Source organism: Eulemur rufifrons, chromosome 6, assembly GCF_041146395.1.
Source record: "Eulemur rufifrons isolate Redbay chromosome 6, OSU_ERuf_1, whole genome shotgun sequence".
Classification (NCBI taxonomy): domain Eukaryota; kingdom Metazoa; phylum Chordata; class Mammalia; order Primates; family Lemuridae; genus Eulemur; species Eulemur rufifrons.
Window position 1 is genome coordinate 92,229,469 of NC_090988.1, and position 18,511 is coordinate 92,247,979.

An 18,511-nucleotide genomic window follows, 5' to 3' on the forward strand; every position below is an offset into this window, starting at 1 on the left:
CAATTCATGAGTGGATTAATAAAATGTGGTATATGTATATCATAGAGGTACATGTAAAAATGAGGTATAGGTATACCAGCCTTGAAGAGGGATGACTTAATGCCTTTTAGAACAATTTAGATGGAATTGGAGTCCATTATCCTCAGTGAAGTATCTAAAGAATGGAAAAACAAACATCACATGTACTCACTATTAAATTGGAACTTATGGATGGCCACAAATGAGCACAGAGGGAAGTAAAACTCAACTGAAATGAGCCAAAGGGGTGGGGTGATGAGACAGGCAAAATCTGACATGAAGGTTACAATGACCACTATCTGAGAGTTGGGCACACTTATACCACTGATTCAAGCATTATAAAAACAACCCATATAACCAAAACATATGTACCTCTGTAATATATTGAAATAAAAACATACAATTTGATAAAATAAAATACAATAAAATATACAAGAGGGAAAAACAGAAAGACATTTCTGGGTTATAGAAGATATATCTCAAACCAAGAGAGGAAGGATTTAAAATTGTAAGTTTTCTAAAGTAAATGCTCTAAGAAAAGGAGATCAGGTGCCTATAGTTAGGTCTGGGCTGAAATAAACAGTAAATTTTTTGGCAGCATTGAGCTCTCTCAGGCTTAAAGGGGGCTGGAGTCTTCCTAGAGAGAGGACACTGAGCTTTTAGAAACAATGCTAGTGTTTATTCAAGTTTCTTAGTGTGTGGGTGCATGAAATCATTTGTGCTGAGAGTTTGCAGTCCTCATAAGACAACATTGAGAGCCTGTCCAGGAGAAGAGGGTTCAGAGGAACCTAACTAGAGTTTGCACAAGGAGAGAGTCTTTGTCGAAAGTGAAAGGGTCTCCATAAGACTCCTGTGAGATCTGAGCAGCCTCAACGGTGCTGGGGGAGAAACAGGTAAATAACTCTTTGACCAGGAAATGAGCACACCTTCTCTATTTCCACCACCCTAACATTGTGACAGGGCCCAATCCAAAGGATTTTGGGAGACTGAAGGATCCCAAGGACCTTGAATATACTTAAAATCTCAGAGCAGAAGCTCTTTGGAGATGCCTCCATCAAAAATGACCCAAATCTTGAAGCTTCCCCAGCCTCTGTAATGGAGCTAGAACCTGGAGCTGTTGACCAAATTCCTGGTTCAGCTCCATGAACTTGGAAAGTCCAATGGAGTCCAGGATGTGGACTTGCGTCCCTTCTCAGGGCCAGCACTGCAGAAGTGACACAGTAAGGAGATGACACTCCTGCAGACTTGCACTGGGGTCACATTCTGATCATTTTATTCACCATGTTTTTTGTTTCTTTTCAGTTATGGTCCCCTTCCTCATGCCTGTACATGCCAACCGGAAATCCTTCCGAATGATGTACCTTAAAAGAGACTGGGAGGTGAGTAACTTGGCTCATTCTCTGAAACCAGATCAACTAGAAGAGAGAACGTGAAAATGCTTGGATGCCTCCAGACATAGCTTCCTTGAGCAGCAGGGCATAAGATTTAGCCAGTACCTGAAGGGACCCCAGGCCAATGAAGAGGAAATGAAATTATGTTCAGGGCATCTAACTTTCAAGTGCTTTTCTCTGCAGGACATCGCCTGGGTTAGCAGCTTTTATATCCGACATTTCATCACATTTGGCCCTTTCTATGGAATCTTCGGAACCCTGTTGCTCATATACTTTGTCAAGTAAGAATACTCTCTTATTACCATAACCCAGGTGGCCCTCTTACCTTCCTTATCAGAGCTATTTGTCTTTACCAGAAGATGATGTCACCATGCCCCATTTCCTAGAACTCAGGTATTTTCAAGTAAATGTGAAAAAAAAAAAAAAAGTTGAAATAGTTGAACAAGAAGAGCTCCTTGCAAGAACTGTCACCCTGATCTCCACTTTTTCCTACTGGCTTGATTCCCAGTGAAGCATTTCAGGGGATGGCCAAGTCCTTACAAAACATAATCTATTGACACCCATCATAATCTCTGCCAAAGGAAATGACAGAACAGGAATATTTTAAAGTTCTTTTATGACTAGAGATTTTCCCAGAAGCAAAGTGACCTCAGACTATTCCTTTTGCCTGAATGGCCCTCTACAACTTTCCAGTGTATTCCTCCCTCATTTTGTTGCATTATTATTCTCAATCCTAAATAGTTGTAAGGATAATGGTAGCTACTATACTTCAGGCACAATGTTAAAGGCTTTATATGTATTATCTTATTTGATGTAATCCTCTCGCAACCCTGTAAGGGAGTATCACCTTCATTTTTCTGCTGCCAGGATTGAAGTTCAAAGGGATTAAATGACATGCCCAAAGGTATGTAAGAGCAAGTTAGGGCTAGGGCCAGTGCCAAAGCAGAACCTCAACCCACTCTATCTGAGGACAAAGCCCAGGCTGTCAACCACTTTGCATATGCCCTAGAGTTCCCCTGGTGTTTATGATCTTTGAACCAGAACTATAGAAAACTTAAGAGGCACAGCTCTATATGTTCGGCAGCAGGGCAGGTCATGTAGCTAAATCCTTCGTGTGTCATCTCTGGTTATAAAGGACACAAAGGGCTTTGGAAGAAGGAAAAGAATGACCACCATTTTACTGGAAGCTTCGATTCTGCAATGCTGAGCCAGGTGTTCCAGGGATTATGCAAGCCCAGTGATGTGGATGCTACTGAAAAAACCCAGAGAGTCCTCACCTGCTCCTTTTATTCCCCCAAAAGGTTTCTTGAAAGTCCCTGGTTTACATATGTTACCCAGATGAGCCACATACCAATGCAAATGAGCATGGAGGAGAACCGGGACTGGTTCAGCACTCAGGTAATGGTGGAGGGAGAATCCTTCAAACCACACTGATTTAGAATCTGGTTACCTCAAATGATAATGACTCACACTTAAAAAGTATGGGCAGGGGGCCAAGCACCATCAAGTGATTTGAATTTATCTATAGGAGGTATTATTTAATTGTAAAAAAATATGATTATTGTTACTTTACAGATGATAACTTTGAATAACTTATATAAGGTCACACAACTAAGTGGTTGAAGCATATTTTAAAACCTAGGCAGTTGGATTATCAAGCCAACTTATAGACTTCTCGTTTCATTTATTTAATCATTAGTAGGTTGAATACTTTTCATGTATTTATCATTTCTTTGTATTTCTTTTTCTGTGAGTTACTTGCCAATGTCTTTAATCCATTGTCCTATCTGGGTATACATACGTTACTTATTGAACTTCAATTGTTCTTTATAGAGTAAAGATATTAACACACTGTATGTAACATGTTATAAATATTTGCCCAGTTGATTTTTTGCCCTGTAATTTTAATTTGGAAAGCATTTATTAATATTTCAGATGGTCTTCCATGTAGGGTCCTTGAAAATGTCTGTGATAGTGAACTGGTCAATCTTTTTTTTCCACACAGCCTCCCTTGTAATGATTATGGCACAAAGTTATATTAGAAATTTAATTAAAATAATATAGTACCATATCATATCTGTAGCTTTTATATGATGTTAGCAGACCTCTTCACCAGCCTGCCAGATTCTTGGTCCTCAGAATGCCCTCCATCTCACTTACAATGACCAAAGACTGTAGAACCACTTCACACTCTTAACAGCTGTTGAGAACCTCAAAGCTTTTGTTTATGTAAGTTATATCCACTGATATCTATTGTATTTGAAATTATAGGACCACCTCACACTCTTAAAAGTTGTTGAGAACCTCAAAGCTTTGGTTTATGTAGGTTATATCGACTTATAGCTATTGAATTTGAAATTAAAATATAAATCATACAATCTGTATTTATTAATTAATTTTAAATTAACAAAAAGAAATTCAATACATTTTGACATCAGAGTGATGATGGCCATCCTATGTTCAGTTGCCTCTGGAAAATTCCACAATACAAACATGAGAAAATGAGAATTAAAAAGTCAAATGACATCTTAGATTTATTATGAAAGTAGCATCAACTTGGCAGATTTCATTAAGGCATCCTGGGGAGCCTCAAGATTCTCTGAACTACATTTTGAGAAACATTAACATACAGCAACAGTAGATATAGTAATCAAAATGGGAACAACCCCAGCTAGAATGAAACCTTTAAAAAAATTGAATAAGATGATATTCATAAGGGTTCTTAAACTTGGCAGCATAGAGAAGCTACAAATTGCTTCTGAGGATAACGTTTTTGAGTGCATAAACAACATAAGGTTACAAAGGAAACTGCTTAAATTGGAATGCACTTCCATGCAAAAACTCCTTGGATAGAACCTTTGAACAAATTACTTGTTATTTAGAAGTCCATCAAGTCCACTATATACAAATAGTATTCTACCCCTGCAATGCCTACCAAAATCCTACAATCCTACTTCCATCTGCCAATGCCCTCATTTATGACACCTCAGTCTTCCATATCTCCCTGTCAACAGAGACTTTTCCCCTCAAATCAGACATACATTTTTATTAATATATGGATCACCTTGTGTGTACTTCTTAGCAAAACATCTAATTTTCTTCTTGAATTGTAAACTCTTGAGACTAGGGACTGTGTATCTTCTATATACTTCATAAGTCTTCCATAAGTACTTGATGAATGGTTCACTAAATAGAAGAATAAATAAACATTTTCTCTGTTTGACACTTGGGATCATTTATATCTAATATAAGCCTTTTCTTTGCAGGTCTTGAGCACCTGTAATGTTGAACAGTCTTTTTTCAATGACTGGTTCACTGGGCAAATGAACTACCAAATTGAGCACCAGTGAGTAACAGAAATAGTCCATGACAGGGGCAAGAGTAGTCACTTATAACAACCCAAATGCAGTCTAGAGCAGAGCCTTAGGCTCAGGACCTCAGAGGGGAAAATATGAATGAGGATTCTCTAAAGGTTGCTATCTTTCTATTAGCATCAGTGGTAAGGGAGGGAAGAAAGAAAGAAAAGAAGGAGGCATTAACAATTCTGAGTATGGAGTAGAATCTTGGAAAAGTTCCAGTGGCTAAGTTTCCAGACACCTGCAGGCTTAGGAATTTGTGATTGTTTTCTATGTATTTGGTTTGTTGGTGAAACCACAAACAATCACATCACTTGGGTAAGCAAGTTGTCTTGAAATTTAATTAGAATTTAAATACCTGTCCCTTTAAAGCCAAAGTTACAAAATAATCAACAATGAACCCCAATCTCTGATGCAATTTCCAAATGGTATCTGGCAATACTTCACCAATGGGTCAGTTATGTGGACATGCAACAAAGAAAGAGAAAACAATGACACCTGGAGAGCCAATTTCTTTAGAGTATTCAGGGGAGAGACTTTTCATATCCTTTTTATCTCAGGCATATCTGGGAGAGGCAGAGAAGAAAAAAGATCTTTTAGCTGTGCACAGGGTTCTCTCATCCTTTTTTTCATGTTAGTCCTTTGAAACTTCATCAAAACAAGGAATGATTATTATCCATATTTTATCAAAGAGGAGGTTAAAACCCAAGAAGTTCACCTGGCTGGTTAGTAGAAAATTTTAGTTAAGAAGCCATTACCGTATTCCTTTCCTTAGGCTTTTCCCTATATGCCATGACAAGAGCTTATTGAATAGTCATTATTCATGGGGTAGGAGTTAGATGGATAGAGAGAAAGAGATAGACAGAGACAGAGACAGGGAAGGGAATATCTCCAGCTCTCCTAGCTAATTCAAAATGATAGACAACACATACCTTCATTTGATTTGGCCAAAAATAAACATATTGTATGAGCTAACATTTATTCTATTAGCATTGTCGAAATCTTTACCACTCACGTGGCTCACAGAGGTGCTAAGAGAGAAGATGAGAGTATTTTAGTAAGCGTTTTTGAACTTCACAGAAGTATTGTGCAATGTCAAGGTTGGGTCTGCATTGTTGTTATAATTTTATTTGGTAATAGAGGAAAGAAAAGTCCTTTGGGCTTCTCTTCAGGTCTAAGTTTTGTATTTCCCGTCTGTTTCCCTAGCCTGTTTCCCACAATGCCGCGCCATAATTATCACAAAGTGGCACCTCTGGTGAGGTCACTGTGTGCCAAGCACGGATTGCCGTACGTGAAAAAGCCCTTGCTGACGGCGTTTGGAGATATTGGCAGGTAAGAACATAATTTTTCTCGGCTCACAGCTGTCACTTCTCTTCACTGCCAGTCTCCAGACCACTCACTGGCTTGGGAGTCATTCACCCAACACCCATTTATTGAGGGGCACCTGCGTGCACAGCATGGACACAAGACTCTATAGGGAACCATCTCAACAACAAAGCTATCAAAAACAATAATAATACCACTCACCTGTTGCCTTCTACAGGTACTTCTTAGTGAAAATGCCTTACTCCTTACTAAATGTCAACTCTCTTGAAGCCAAAGATGTGTGTTATGTGCTTTTCTATCCCCCACAGAGCTTTGCACACACTTTAGAACTTACGTGGTGGGAGGGACTATGGAACCATCTGGTCCAGTGTTGCAAATGTAGATACCTCAGGGTCCAGTGCGACATAAACCTGCGAATCAGGCTGGGCTGACTGATTAAGAATAGTGAAGTGTGCAGGAACTAAAATCCACACTCATCCTTAGGTGTTCACATTAAATTACCTAGAGAACACTGATTGTGCTGGTCAAATTAACAGCTAGAGGTCGGGGTTTAATAACTTTCTCTTTCTTTTAGGATTGGAAACAAAACATATCTTGAATCAGACTGACAGCAGAGGCCTGTTCTGACGTTATTCCTGAATAATTATCCAATTTCAGACTCTCCACCACCACCCTACTCCCTTCCTGCCCTCTAGATATCTGGCCCACCTTCATTTGCTATAGTCTCCCTGCCACCGGCCATCTTGTGCCTTTGCCATTTTTTCTTCCAATCCATTACCTCCCCTCACATCACCTCGTCAATTCCCATTCACTCTCCAAGTCTCATCTCAAATGTCTTTTCCCCATGTCAGTCTTCTCTGACCCTCAGCACTGAATCCATCACATGCCTTGTAGCGCCTGGTTCTCTTCAATCGTGACCTGTATCACAATCATTTTTAAATAACATACTGGGTAACAAATTGTTTCACATCTGTCTCTCAAGCTAAACCAGGAACTCAGTGGACAGAATTCACATCTACCCTAATCATTGCTGTACCCCTAGAACCAAGAAAAATATCTTCCACCTTATAAAATAGGGCGGGTAGGTAGATATAGGATGGGTTGTTATACAGGTATGTGGGCAGAGAAGAAAATAAAATGAAAGAAAATCTCAATCTCCTCCATAAAGGAAAGGTGAACTCACCTGCTAAAAGCAATTTGGTGACCCATCTCCACTGGTGAACAGAGAATGACATTTATCAAATGTAGCTGGAAATGATGACATTGCCCTGAACCAGGCAGATGAGCAAACTGAGAAGCCCCTTTTACATTGCAATCTCACCTACTGATAATTTTATTTACTCCTCCCACAGGGCTTTGAAGAAATACGGAGCGCTCTGGAAGAAAGCTTACTACGAAACATGATGCGTGCATGCAATTGCATCTCTGAAGGGGGGTGGTGGGTGTGCAAGAGCCCTTCCCTGCTTAGCTAGAAATTAATTAGCACCATGGGCATATCTGATTGTGCTAGGAATGTGAATCCCAAGGATAACTGATGACCCCTTGCCGAAGTTATTCTCTGCAAATAAGAAGCCAGGAAACACAAGATGACATTGGCCAGGGTGGCAAAAAGGAAGTGGAAGCCCAATGTTTCTATTGTTTTTATTTTTTCATTAGAATCTTAAACAATGTGTTGCTTCTTTAGGGATTCATAAACATATAGAAATGCTATAAGAGAATCAAGAGAATAGTAAAACAAAATTAAGGATCAAGAAGGAAAAAGGGTGCTAGGCAAGAATGGAAATTTATTGATGGAGTACATTTTAATTTGCTTAGTGGGTTGCTACTCAATAAAAATCATCATTTTTCTGAATTCCCCATCTCAGTTGATTTGTTTCACTCACCCTGTGCTGACTGGTATTTGCACTGATGAGACATTGACTGTATTTCCATTGCTTGTTCAACACGCTTCCCAGAGGAGAAGAACCAAAGCCTGTTGCTTTCACAACTTCCCAGACTGCTGAGCACTGAGTTATATTTAGATGACCTGTCCTGCAGGTCTTCTTACCTCTGTCCTTCATGCTGTGGGGCGTGGCTCCATGGGTGTATGAATAAAGGTGGCTTCATCAGCCAGGCTCCTGCCTCTTTACGCTAAGTGACTTCCAAGAGTTATGTCACAGCCCTACCCAAAACTCTCCAGTGGATTCCCATGACTCTTGGTGTAAAGATCCAACCCTGAGACTGCCCCGCCTGGTACCACTCTGGCCTTGTTCTCTCTGCTTCAGTCCACGGGCTGTCTTCAAGTCTTCATGTCCCCTTCTGCCACAGGGCCTTTGCTCCTGATTCCAGTCTCAGAACCACTTTGTCACCCTCCCTGCCCTCACTCCCTCTCACCTGACCATGCTGCCACTCGCCTTTACATTCACTGGTATAATTCCTTAATTTGTTTGTCCTCCCCCTGTAGCCTGCAATAGCCATGACAGCAAGAACTGCCTGACATGTGGTAGACTCTCAGTGAAGATGCACTCAAGGCATCTCTGACCTGTCTCCTCTGCTGCCTCCCACAGCATGCCTCATTTTGTGTTTCCTGCCCTGCACTGCTGAGGGAGCTCCACAGCTGTGACTGAGCTGTGCAGCTCCATCTCCTTTAGGAAGTCCAAAGAGCTCTTCCCTCCTGCTCCCTCTCTGTGTTGCCACCTGGAAACTGTCCTAAGGAAGTGAGCAGGGCAATTTTAGAGCTCATTTGTTTCTTGACTCTCAAAGATTTTTGTTCTTTATTGCTTGGTACACAGTGTCTTATGAAGTATTATTTCATACATTTTTGTCCAATTTCCTTGTTTTAGGCAGGAGGGTAAATCCAGTTATGGTCACCCTATCTTGGCTAGAAGTAGAAGTTCTGGAAAGGATTTTTAACTGGATGAGTATAAGTGTTTTGAAGTTGTTCAAACTATTTTGTATCCAAGCCCCTTTGAAGCTTTGCTTTGTATTAACTGCAATGGAAAGTAAATAGCTTTGCAGTTACAAAGTTAGAGATAGCTAGGTTTGCATCTTGGAAATACCATTTAGTTGGTGTGTAATCTTAGGCAAAAAAAGTAACTTTCCTCAACCTCAGTTTAATTTTTGATATAATCAGATTGAAAAAATTTACCTGAAATATGGGGGATTCCAGGCAGTATTGCTATGTATAGCAAAATATTGGAAATAGATAAGGTGATGCTCAAATAAATCAGAGTTAGTTTATGTTTTTCACTTGCATTAAACAACTAAAATAATGAGACAGATCTATATGCATTCTTATGGAAAAAAAGTTAATGAAATACTATTAATCGAGTAAAATATTTCACAGAAAAATGTATGAGGGGTGAATCTATTTTAATTTTAAAAAACTCTGTGTGTCTATGTGTGTGTGTGTGCATGTGTGTTTATGTGAGGGAAATGCCTTGTGGAAGGACACATGACAAATTTAAATGAAGGAATAATTCTGATGGTCTCTTTAACCTTTAAAAGCAGCTGAATTTTAAAAAGTAATGAACCCATATGAATTAATTTTGCAATAAAAAACAAATAATAAAAATAAGCTGGGTTCAAGAAACATAGTAGATATGCCCGGTACAATTCACCCTGTCGATGCCCAACAGCCAACCAGCACCAGGAACACATGTTCAGTTTCATAGAGTCCAGCTTGTTTTGTGGGCTGCAGGAAGATAGAACATGCACCAAAGGAACCAGAGTGTTGGATAAGACAAAATTGGGAAGGCCTGTGATAGGATTTAGATTTGTGCTGGGTGATTCCAAGAAGGATTTAGGACATGGAGGTGAGTTCTGAATTGAGTTTTATCAAAAAAATTGGTGATTCCAACTCTCTCCAGGAGAACCATAGAGATGTCGTATCTTCATTATTCCTTATAGCTGAGTAATATTCCATGGTATACATATACCACAGCTTACTAATCCAATCATGTATTGATGGGCATTTGGGTTGTTTCCACATCTTTGCTATTGTGAATTGTGCTGCTATAAACATTCAGGTACATGTGTCTTTGTTATAGAATGACCTTTTTTCCTTTGGGTATATGCCCAGTAATGGGATTGCAGGGTCAAATGGCAGGTCTACTTGGAACCCATTATATTAAGTGAAGTATCCCAAGAATGGAAAAACAAGCATCACATGTACTCACCAGAAAATTGGTTTCCCTGAACATCACCTAAATACACATCTGGGAACGACACCAATTGGATATCAGACTGAGGTGGGGGGTGGGGGAGGGGATGGGGGTATGCCTACACAATGAGTGCATTGCGCACCCTTTGGGGAATGGTAACACTTGAAGGTGCTGACTCGGGAAGGGGGGGTGGGGAAGGGAGGGATAGATACCTACATGATGGTGCAACGCACACTATCTGGGGAACAGACACGCCTGGAGCTCTGACTTGGGGGGAAAGGCGGTACATGGGCAACATATGTAACCTGCAATTCTGTATCCCCCATAACAATAAGATGAAATAAAAAAAAAAATTGGTGATTGACTGTCTTGGTAATTTATGTTTAAGAGGCAGGAAAATTAAAGTAGGAAAAGAAGGCATATTACTCATGTTCATTGCAAGAGGGAAATGCTTAGCTATTTTTGTGGGTTTCAAGAGTTCTTGTTCCTGTTTGATTTCAGATATAACCACAGAGTAGAATTTTCTCTGTCTTGTTCCTTTCTGGTCATGGAGAAGCCTTGTCTACTTATTGCTTATAGTCTATAATGGTGATTTATGTTCAGCTGGGAACATTATGGATAATACACCAACTGCCATTTCCAGGGTGATTTTGCAATTGCTTAATACCATTGAGAGCCTCCCCTCTCTCCATTTATATTTTACTTTGCCAGACATAAGATGAGTCTACCCAACCTTGGAGTTAATCATGCTGACATTCTGGCTCTAATTCTGTAGATTTTACTATGGTCCTCACATGTCAAAATAATGCACAGCTGAATAGGAAAAATGTAAATTTATTTATAGGAGATTTGCCTTTAAAATTTTTTTACAGAGTGGTGTAGGCTGATTGCCCACCAAATGATTTCTCCACAGATCCTCACAGAGCATTTTTAGCTGAGGTCTATGGGATCAATACCAGTTCCCTTGGGGGTCTGTGGCTCTAGGTGCTGAGACAGGATCAAAGAAGACAATCTAGCTTTAGTTAGTTTTCTGTTGAAGGAGAGAGGAGCCTCCCAGAGGGGAAAAGCTTGCACATTAACAAACATTAGGTGATTCGTATGGAGTTTGCATGTGTGCACGTGTGTGTTTGTGTGAGCATGTGATGAGGGTGCTCTCATAGTGTCTGCCACACCCATGTTGAAATCATATTGCTAATAGTTATTACTATCAACATTTATTGAGGGTTTATGATTTCTATACATTATCTTATCTATTTCTAACAGATAAGGAAATAAAAAAATTAAAACATTTTATGCGATATGTATTACTATGAGAAACAAGGTCTTAAAAGCTCAAGTACCTTGCAAAGAGACACTGCTGATGAGTGGCAGGGCTGGGACCTAAACCATATGCTAAAGGATTCCAAATCCTCTGCACTCTACCGCCATCCAGTGGAACATGTGGTTAAAGCAACATTCTGCCTACAGAGAGTCCCACAGAAAAAGGCGACTGCTGTGAGGTGGGAGGCACACGTGGAGAGAAGGTTTTATCCTCCTCACAGCAGAAGACATCCTCAGGATGGCAGCCAGGGCATATTTGCAGGAAAAGATGACCACCACCACCTTGCTGGAATAGGAGTTTTCAGCCCTCATCCCCCACAGAAACACAGATTGACAACCACCCACAGAGGATAGTACCTTCGTCGTGGCTGGGAGGCCAACAGAGCAGTTCAAGCAGCCTGTTGGAGACACATATCTGAGAACAGACACATTGGAAAGGGTAAGAAGAGTAATTTCATTTTAAGCACATCAGCCCTCTGGCAAGGCGGCACCACTCAGTGCCAGAGAGACCTGCTGGGGCAGCGCTTTCTCCCACACGGGAGAGTGAGAGCAGAGTGAGCCACTGGCCTTCCCAGCCCAAGGGGCCCTCTTCTTCCTCACCCCTCCTAGAGCACTGAGGGGATCTGCATGCCTCCAGGGACAACTAGGAGCAGGGTAAAGGGGCTGGGGTTACAGCAACAGTGTGTGGAACTTAAAGGGACATAGTGTCTACTAATTGCCTTGCAGACCCCAAGAGGCCTGTCCATGAACCTCCTAGAATTCATCACCTGTGGACCGCCCCCCCCCCCCCCCAACAAGCCCACGTTTGTCCCCAGCACTCTGCCCCTCCTCTCCCGGAAGGCACCCATAAGCACCTCTGCAGGTCATTCATGAGCACACACAGACCACCGACTGGACTTTTCTGGATTAGGAGAAGATGCCTAACTTTAAACACTTCAGGCCACTGCCCAAGGAAAAATAAACAGGAGACTCTCAGTACCCAGCCTGGCTTTTCAGGATGGAGAACAGGCGCACAATCCTAACACTTCCCTCTCAAGAAGGAAAAGAGCGGTGGAGCAGGTGCTTTCTTAGGAAAGGTCTGAGATACCATACACAGGAGTGAGATCATGCAGTACCTGTCTTTCTCTACCTGGTTTATTTCACTTAGCGTGATGTCCTCCCTGGTTCATCCTGACAGGGTTTCCTTCTTTTTATGGCTGAATAATACTCCATAATGTGTGAACATGTGTGTATGTGTTTGTGTGCACACGCATGTGTGTGTATCCCATTTTCTTTATCCATTCATCTGTTGGCGGACACTTAAGTTGTTTCCATATCTTGACTCCTGTGAATAATGCTGCAATAAACATGCAGTGCAGATAATTTTTGGGCATACTGATTTTATTTCCTTTTGATACATACCCACTAGTGGGAATGCTGGATGATATGGTAGTTCTATTTTTAACTTTTTGAGAAATCTCCAGAACATTTCCCAGTAGGGCTTTACCAATTTACATTCCCACCAACACTGTACAAGGATTCTCTTTTTGTCACACCTTCACCATCACTTATCTCTATATCTTTTTAGTAATAGCCATTTTATCAGGCATGAGGTAGTATCTTATTGTGATTTTGATTTGCATTTCTCTGACAATTAGTGCTGTTGAGCACCTTTTTATATACCTGTTGGCCATTTTTATGTCTTCTTTGGAGAAGTGTCTATTCAGGTGACCATTTTTAAATCAAGGGTTTTTTTGGTTATATTTTTTGGTTTTTTGTTGGTTTTGCTGTTGTCTTTTTGTTTTGTTTTGTTTTTTCTGTTATGCTGTTGAATTGTGTGCATTCACTACATATTTTGGATATAAACCCATCATCAGGTATATGGTTTACAAATATTTTCTCCCATTTTGTACACTGCATTTTCACTTTGCTGATTGTTTTCTTTGCTGAACAGAAGCTTTTTAGATTGACGTAGTCTCACTTTTTCTTTTTTGTTTTTGCCTGTGCTTTTGATGTCATATCCAAAATAATATTTTCAACAGCAATGTCAAGGAGCTTTTCTCCTATATTCTCTTCTAGGAGTTTTATGGGTTCATATCTTATATTTAAGTATTTAATACATTTTGAGTTAATTTTTGTATATGGTATAAAACAAGGGTCCAATTTCACTCTAATCAATTGTGACACTTAAGTTTGCAGGATACAAAATTCTAGGCTGAAAGTTGTTCTTTTTTGGAGGATTGAAGGTGGGGCTCAAATCCCTTCTGGCTTTTAAGGTTTCCACTGAGAAGTCTGCAGTTAGCCTCATGGATTTTCCCTAGTAGGTTAGTTGTTGCTTTCTGCTTGCTGCTTACAGAATTTCCTCTTTCAATTTGACTTTGGCCAGGTTGATTACTACGTGCTTTGTATGTTCACTGGGATATGGCCTATAATTTTCTTATCTTTTAGTGTCCTTGTCTGGATTTTGTATCAGGGTACACTGGCTTCATCAAAATAGTTTGGAAATATTACCTCCTCTTTGATTTTTTGGAAGCATTTGGAAAGTATTGACATCTTGATGCCAATACACCAATTCTCCTTTAATCCTTGATATAATATATCCATGAAGACCTATGGTCCTGAGCATCTGTTTGTTGGAAGGTTTTGATTCCTGATTCAATCTCCTTACTCATTATTGGCCTATTCAGATTTTCTATTTCTTCGTAATTTAGTCTTGGTAGGTTGAATGGGTCTAGGAATTCATCCATTATTCTAAGTTATCCAATTTGGTGGCCTATAATTATTCATAGTCTCCTATGATTCTTTGTATGCCTGTGGTATCAGTTGTAATGGTTCTTCTTTCACTTAAATATTTTTTTTTGAAAATTAAGTTTTGTTTTATTTCAGCATATTATGGGGGTACAAAAGTTTAGGTTACGTATATTTCCCATTATGTATGTATACACCCATCCCCTCCCCGCCCCTACATCTGCCCAACACCCAATTAATGTTATTCCTAAATGTGCTCTTAGGTGATGATCAGTGAAACCAATTTGATGATGAGTACTTTCTATTCTTGGGATATTTCACTTAGTAGAATGGGTTCCAGCTCTATCCAGGAAAATACAAGAGGTGCTATATCACCATTGTTTCTTATAGCTGAGTAGTACTCCACGGTATACGTATATCACATTTTATTAATCCACTCATGTATTGATGGGCACTTGGGTTGTTTCCACATCTTTGCAATTGTGAATTGTGCGGCTATAAATGTTCTAGTGTAGATGTCTTTTTTATAGAATGTCTTTTGCTCTTTTGGGTAGATGCCCAATAATGAGATTGCTGGATCAAATGGTAGGTCTACTTGTCTCTGTTTAAGGTATCTCCATATTGCAAGAAAGGACGTCAGGGGACTTGAATATTTAGTTATATTTATCAATGATAAAATTTATATGATCCATAGCTTCCTGACTCTTATGTCAATTTGCTAATTTGTTTGGGAAACTATGCCCCTATATCTATGAGAATTTATTCAATTGTTCTTTCTTTCTTCCTCTTCTTTTCTAAACGTATTATCCAAAGAAATGGTCTTTCAAATTTTACTCTACAATAAGAAATAGGTTCACAGTAGAGAAATAACAAGAGTAGCAGTTTCTCTCAAGAGAAGATCAAAAGATTGCCCCCACTGTGAGTCTATATACTCTATTTGTTGGAAGTACTTATACAACATTGATTATGCACTTCTTTTTTATTAACTTTAGTTTTCTTTTCTGATGGCAGACATTTAAAAAAAGCTAATTAAACTGTACAAAATCAACTTCAAATACATCTGTTCAAATGCATTTTCTTTACATGAATTAGAACTTTAATTAATCATTGAAGATGTTTTCTATATCTTTCGTATGCTACTAATATACTGTCTTTGTGTTTCACAAACATTTGTTACATTTTATGAGGCTGAGAAATAAGGGAACATTGTTGGTTTGGTTGTTGAACCATGTTAAAATAGAAATTGAGGGTCAACTTAGAAACATTTCTTTCCTATCCTTTTCAGGGCTTCAATCACATCTTGGTTTCTCAGGCTATAGATCAAGGGGTTTAACATGGGGATAATAATGCCATAAAACACAGAAGCCACTTTTTCTTGCTCTTGGGACTCATCAGTATGAGGGTGTAGATACATGTAAGAGAGAGTCCCATAGAAAATGGTGACTGCTGTCAGGTGGGAGGCACATGTGGAGAAGGCTTTTTTCCTCCCCACAGCAGAAGATATCCTCAGGATGGCAGCCAGGATATATATGTAGGAAAAGATGACCACCATTACAGTGCACATCAAGTTCCATCCTACAAATATTGTGAGTAGCATAATGTTGAAGTTGATACTGGAGCATGAAAGGGCAAGAATTGGAGGTTCATCACAGAAAAAGTTATTAATTTTATTGGATTTGCAAAAGTTCAAAGAGAAAGTAAAACTTGTGTTTACAGAGGCATTTAGAAAACCAATGACATAGGAACCAACTAACAGCTGAATGCAGAGTCTCTGGGACATGACAACTGGATAGCGGAGTGGGTTACAGATGGCCACATAACGGTCTACCGCCATAGCAGCCAGGAGGTAGCAGTCAGTTGTTGCAAAAGTACCGTAGACTAGTAATTGCACCATACATCCTATGAATGAGATGGATTGTTTTGTCCCTATGAAGTTTTTCAACATCTTGGGAGTGATAGCAGAGGTGTAACAGAGGTCAACAAATGCCAAGTGTTGAAGGAAGAAGTACATGGGGGTGTGAAGGGAAGAATCAATCCTGATGAGTATCATCATGCCAATATTACCCACTAGGGTAGCCACATAGATGACTAGAAATATTATAAAGAGGATATGCCAATACTTGTGTTGACCAGCAAATCCCAGAAGAATGAATTCAGTCACTTCAGTGCCATTGTTTTGTTCCATGGTTAGCGTAGATTAAATATCAGCTGAAAATATGCAAAGAAAGAACAGAAAGAGAAAACCGAGATCATTTTGATCCTTTAATTTATCTCAGAATTTGAAATAATATAATAATTGGTTTCATAGTGGGGTCAGAGTATATTTCTGTGACAAAATTGACTGTGATTTTAAAGGCTGAAACTTGACACTCAAGTTGGATTTAGAATTTCATCTATAGTTTGGACAAATATACATCAAGCAATCTCTGATTGGCATTTCATAAATATATCAATTAAGAAATGTATGAAACATCTTTTTATTTAATTATACTTTCTTTTATGCAGTATGTATTTAAATTAAAGTACCCCAATTTGCCTAACTAGTAATTTTATATCTGAAAATACTGACTTCTTAGGGTTCTATCTGATCTTGTTCCAAGTTATCTCCACATTCTCTTTTTTCCCTTGTCCCCTTCTTACTAACTGTCATGGCCATCCTGACTCACAGCTATGTAGAGTTCTCTAGGGAAGTATTTATCCAAGTGTCAATGCCAGTGATCATATTCCTTTCATAAATCATTATCTGATGTCTCCTAGTGATATTAATAGACAGCAAATTCCCTACAACTGGTTTCCAATACAAATATCTCAGTGTGAAAATTTCTCTCATGTATATTCTTAGGGATAAAATTGTTGAATCTCAGGATATGCCCACATTTAACTTTACCAGGTATGGCCATAGCACTTTCTATAATGGATGCACCAGTGTACAGTCCTAGTGGTTGTGTGTGGGGATTCCCATATCCTCACTTCCTCGTGAACATTGGTATTTTACTGATTTTGGGGAGTGGGCCAAGAAAACAGCTATGATGTGATATCTCATTTTTCTTCTTCCTCTCTGTTTATACAAATGAATTTTATCATTGTCTTGGAATTTTGGATTCTAGTTTTCTATAATTTGCCTGCTCATATTCTTTGCAAATATTTCTATTGAGATCATCTATAAATGTTCTTCATTACTCCTAGATTTGTGTCCCTTGTAAGTTGTTGATAAAGATCTTCAAACATTCTGTCATCTATTAAATTTGTCTATGGTATCCTTTATAGACAAGAAATCATTAAACTTGAAATAATAATTGATCATTTTTTGCCTTATGGTTTGTTCTTTTGAAAAAAATTAAGTTCATTTCTTTCTCTAGTTCACTTCTCCAGTAGATACAAATGCAATCATAAAACATATTTCCCCCCAATAGTGGCTTGCTGGTCATGATGCTTGTTGAATTGTGATACTTTATACCATAGATATAATTTGATAAATGTTTTTTGTAGTTTCTCAGTATTTAGTTTTTGAAAGGAAAGCTGAGAGAATAGAGAATAGTAGTAGGTGTGTGTGTGTGTACTAAATATTTATATATTTTTAAACCATCAAATGACTTAACTTTCTATTTTAAAATCTACTTATAAAATACCACAATCAACTGTGTTAATGTCTATAACTTAGGTATGCAGACAAAATTGAAAGAAGACATAAAAGTAGAAATTACAACACATTGGAAATTAAAGTATATTCAAATAAAAAAATCAACATTAAACAAAAGACTGGATACTGACTGGAAATTTACTCAGGTAAATTTGTTGTCAAGCCATATGAATGTCAAAAAGTTAGTTTCTAGCCTAGTTTATATAAATAATTTCTATAAATTAACCCAAAGGAAAAATCACAAAAGACATAAACCAAATAATAATAGAAGGGAAAACCAAATGATCAATAGAAGTATGAAAAGAGAAACAAATCACTAGTAATCACATCATCACATATAAATACTTCATTGAAATACAATTTTATGCTCATCAGTCTAAAACGCCAAGTTTAGGTGAGAATGTGGAGCCACAGGGACTCACACATGTCTCTGGGAAGGTGAACTTGTACAGTCATGTTGGAGACAAATTTGGATATATTAGAAAAAATAAGGATATGCCTCCATATGGTTCAAAATTTCCAGTATAGGTACATATTCTAAAGAAATTCATGACTACATGTACAAGAATATACACACAGATATGTATAATG

General features: G+C 38.7%; 2 protein-coding genes across 2 annotated transcripts in view; one reads left to right on the forward strand and one right to left on the reverse strand.

Moving 5' to 3' along the window:
• Window positions 1–7,536, forward strand: part of LOC138384500 (fatty acid desaturase 2-like protein FADS2B) — a 30,501-nt gene extending 22,965 nt beyond the window's left edge. The window contains exons 7-12 of the mRNA XM_069470007.1: window positions 1,321–1,397; window positions 1,593–1,690; window positions 2,711–2,807; window positions 4,676–4,755; window positions 5,972–6,097; window positions 7,444–7,536. Of these exons, the coding sequence (XP_069326108.1) occupies window positions 1,321–1,397; window positions 1,593–1,690; window positions 2,711–2,807; window positions 4,676–4,755; window positions 5,972–6,097; window positions 7,444–7,495 (530 nt within the window). The 3' untranslated portion in view covers window positions 7,496–7,536. The remainder of the gene's footprint in view (window positions 1–1,320; window positions 1,398–1,592; window positions 1,691–2,710; window positions 2,808–4,675; window positions 4,756–5,971; window positions 6,098–7,443) is intronic.
• A 7,999-nt stretch (window positions 7,537–15,535) lies between these two features.
• On the reverse strand, window positions 15,536–16,465 carry LOC138384501 (putative olfactory receptor 5AK3). Its single transcript, XM_069470008.1, has one exon. It carries the CDS (start codon window positions 16,463–16,465, stop codon window positions 15,536–15,538), a length of 930 nt encoding a protein of 309 aa, XP_069326109.1.
• Window positions 16,466–18,511: the final 2,046 nt, after the last annotated feature.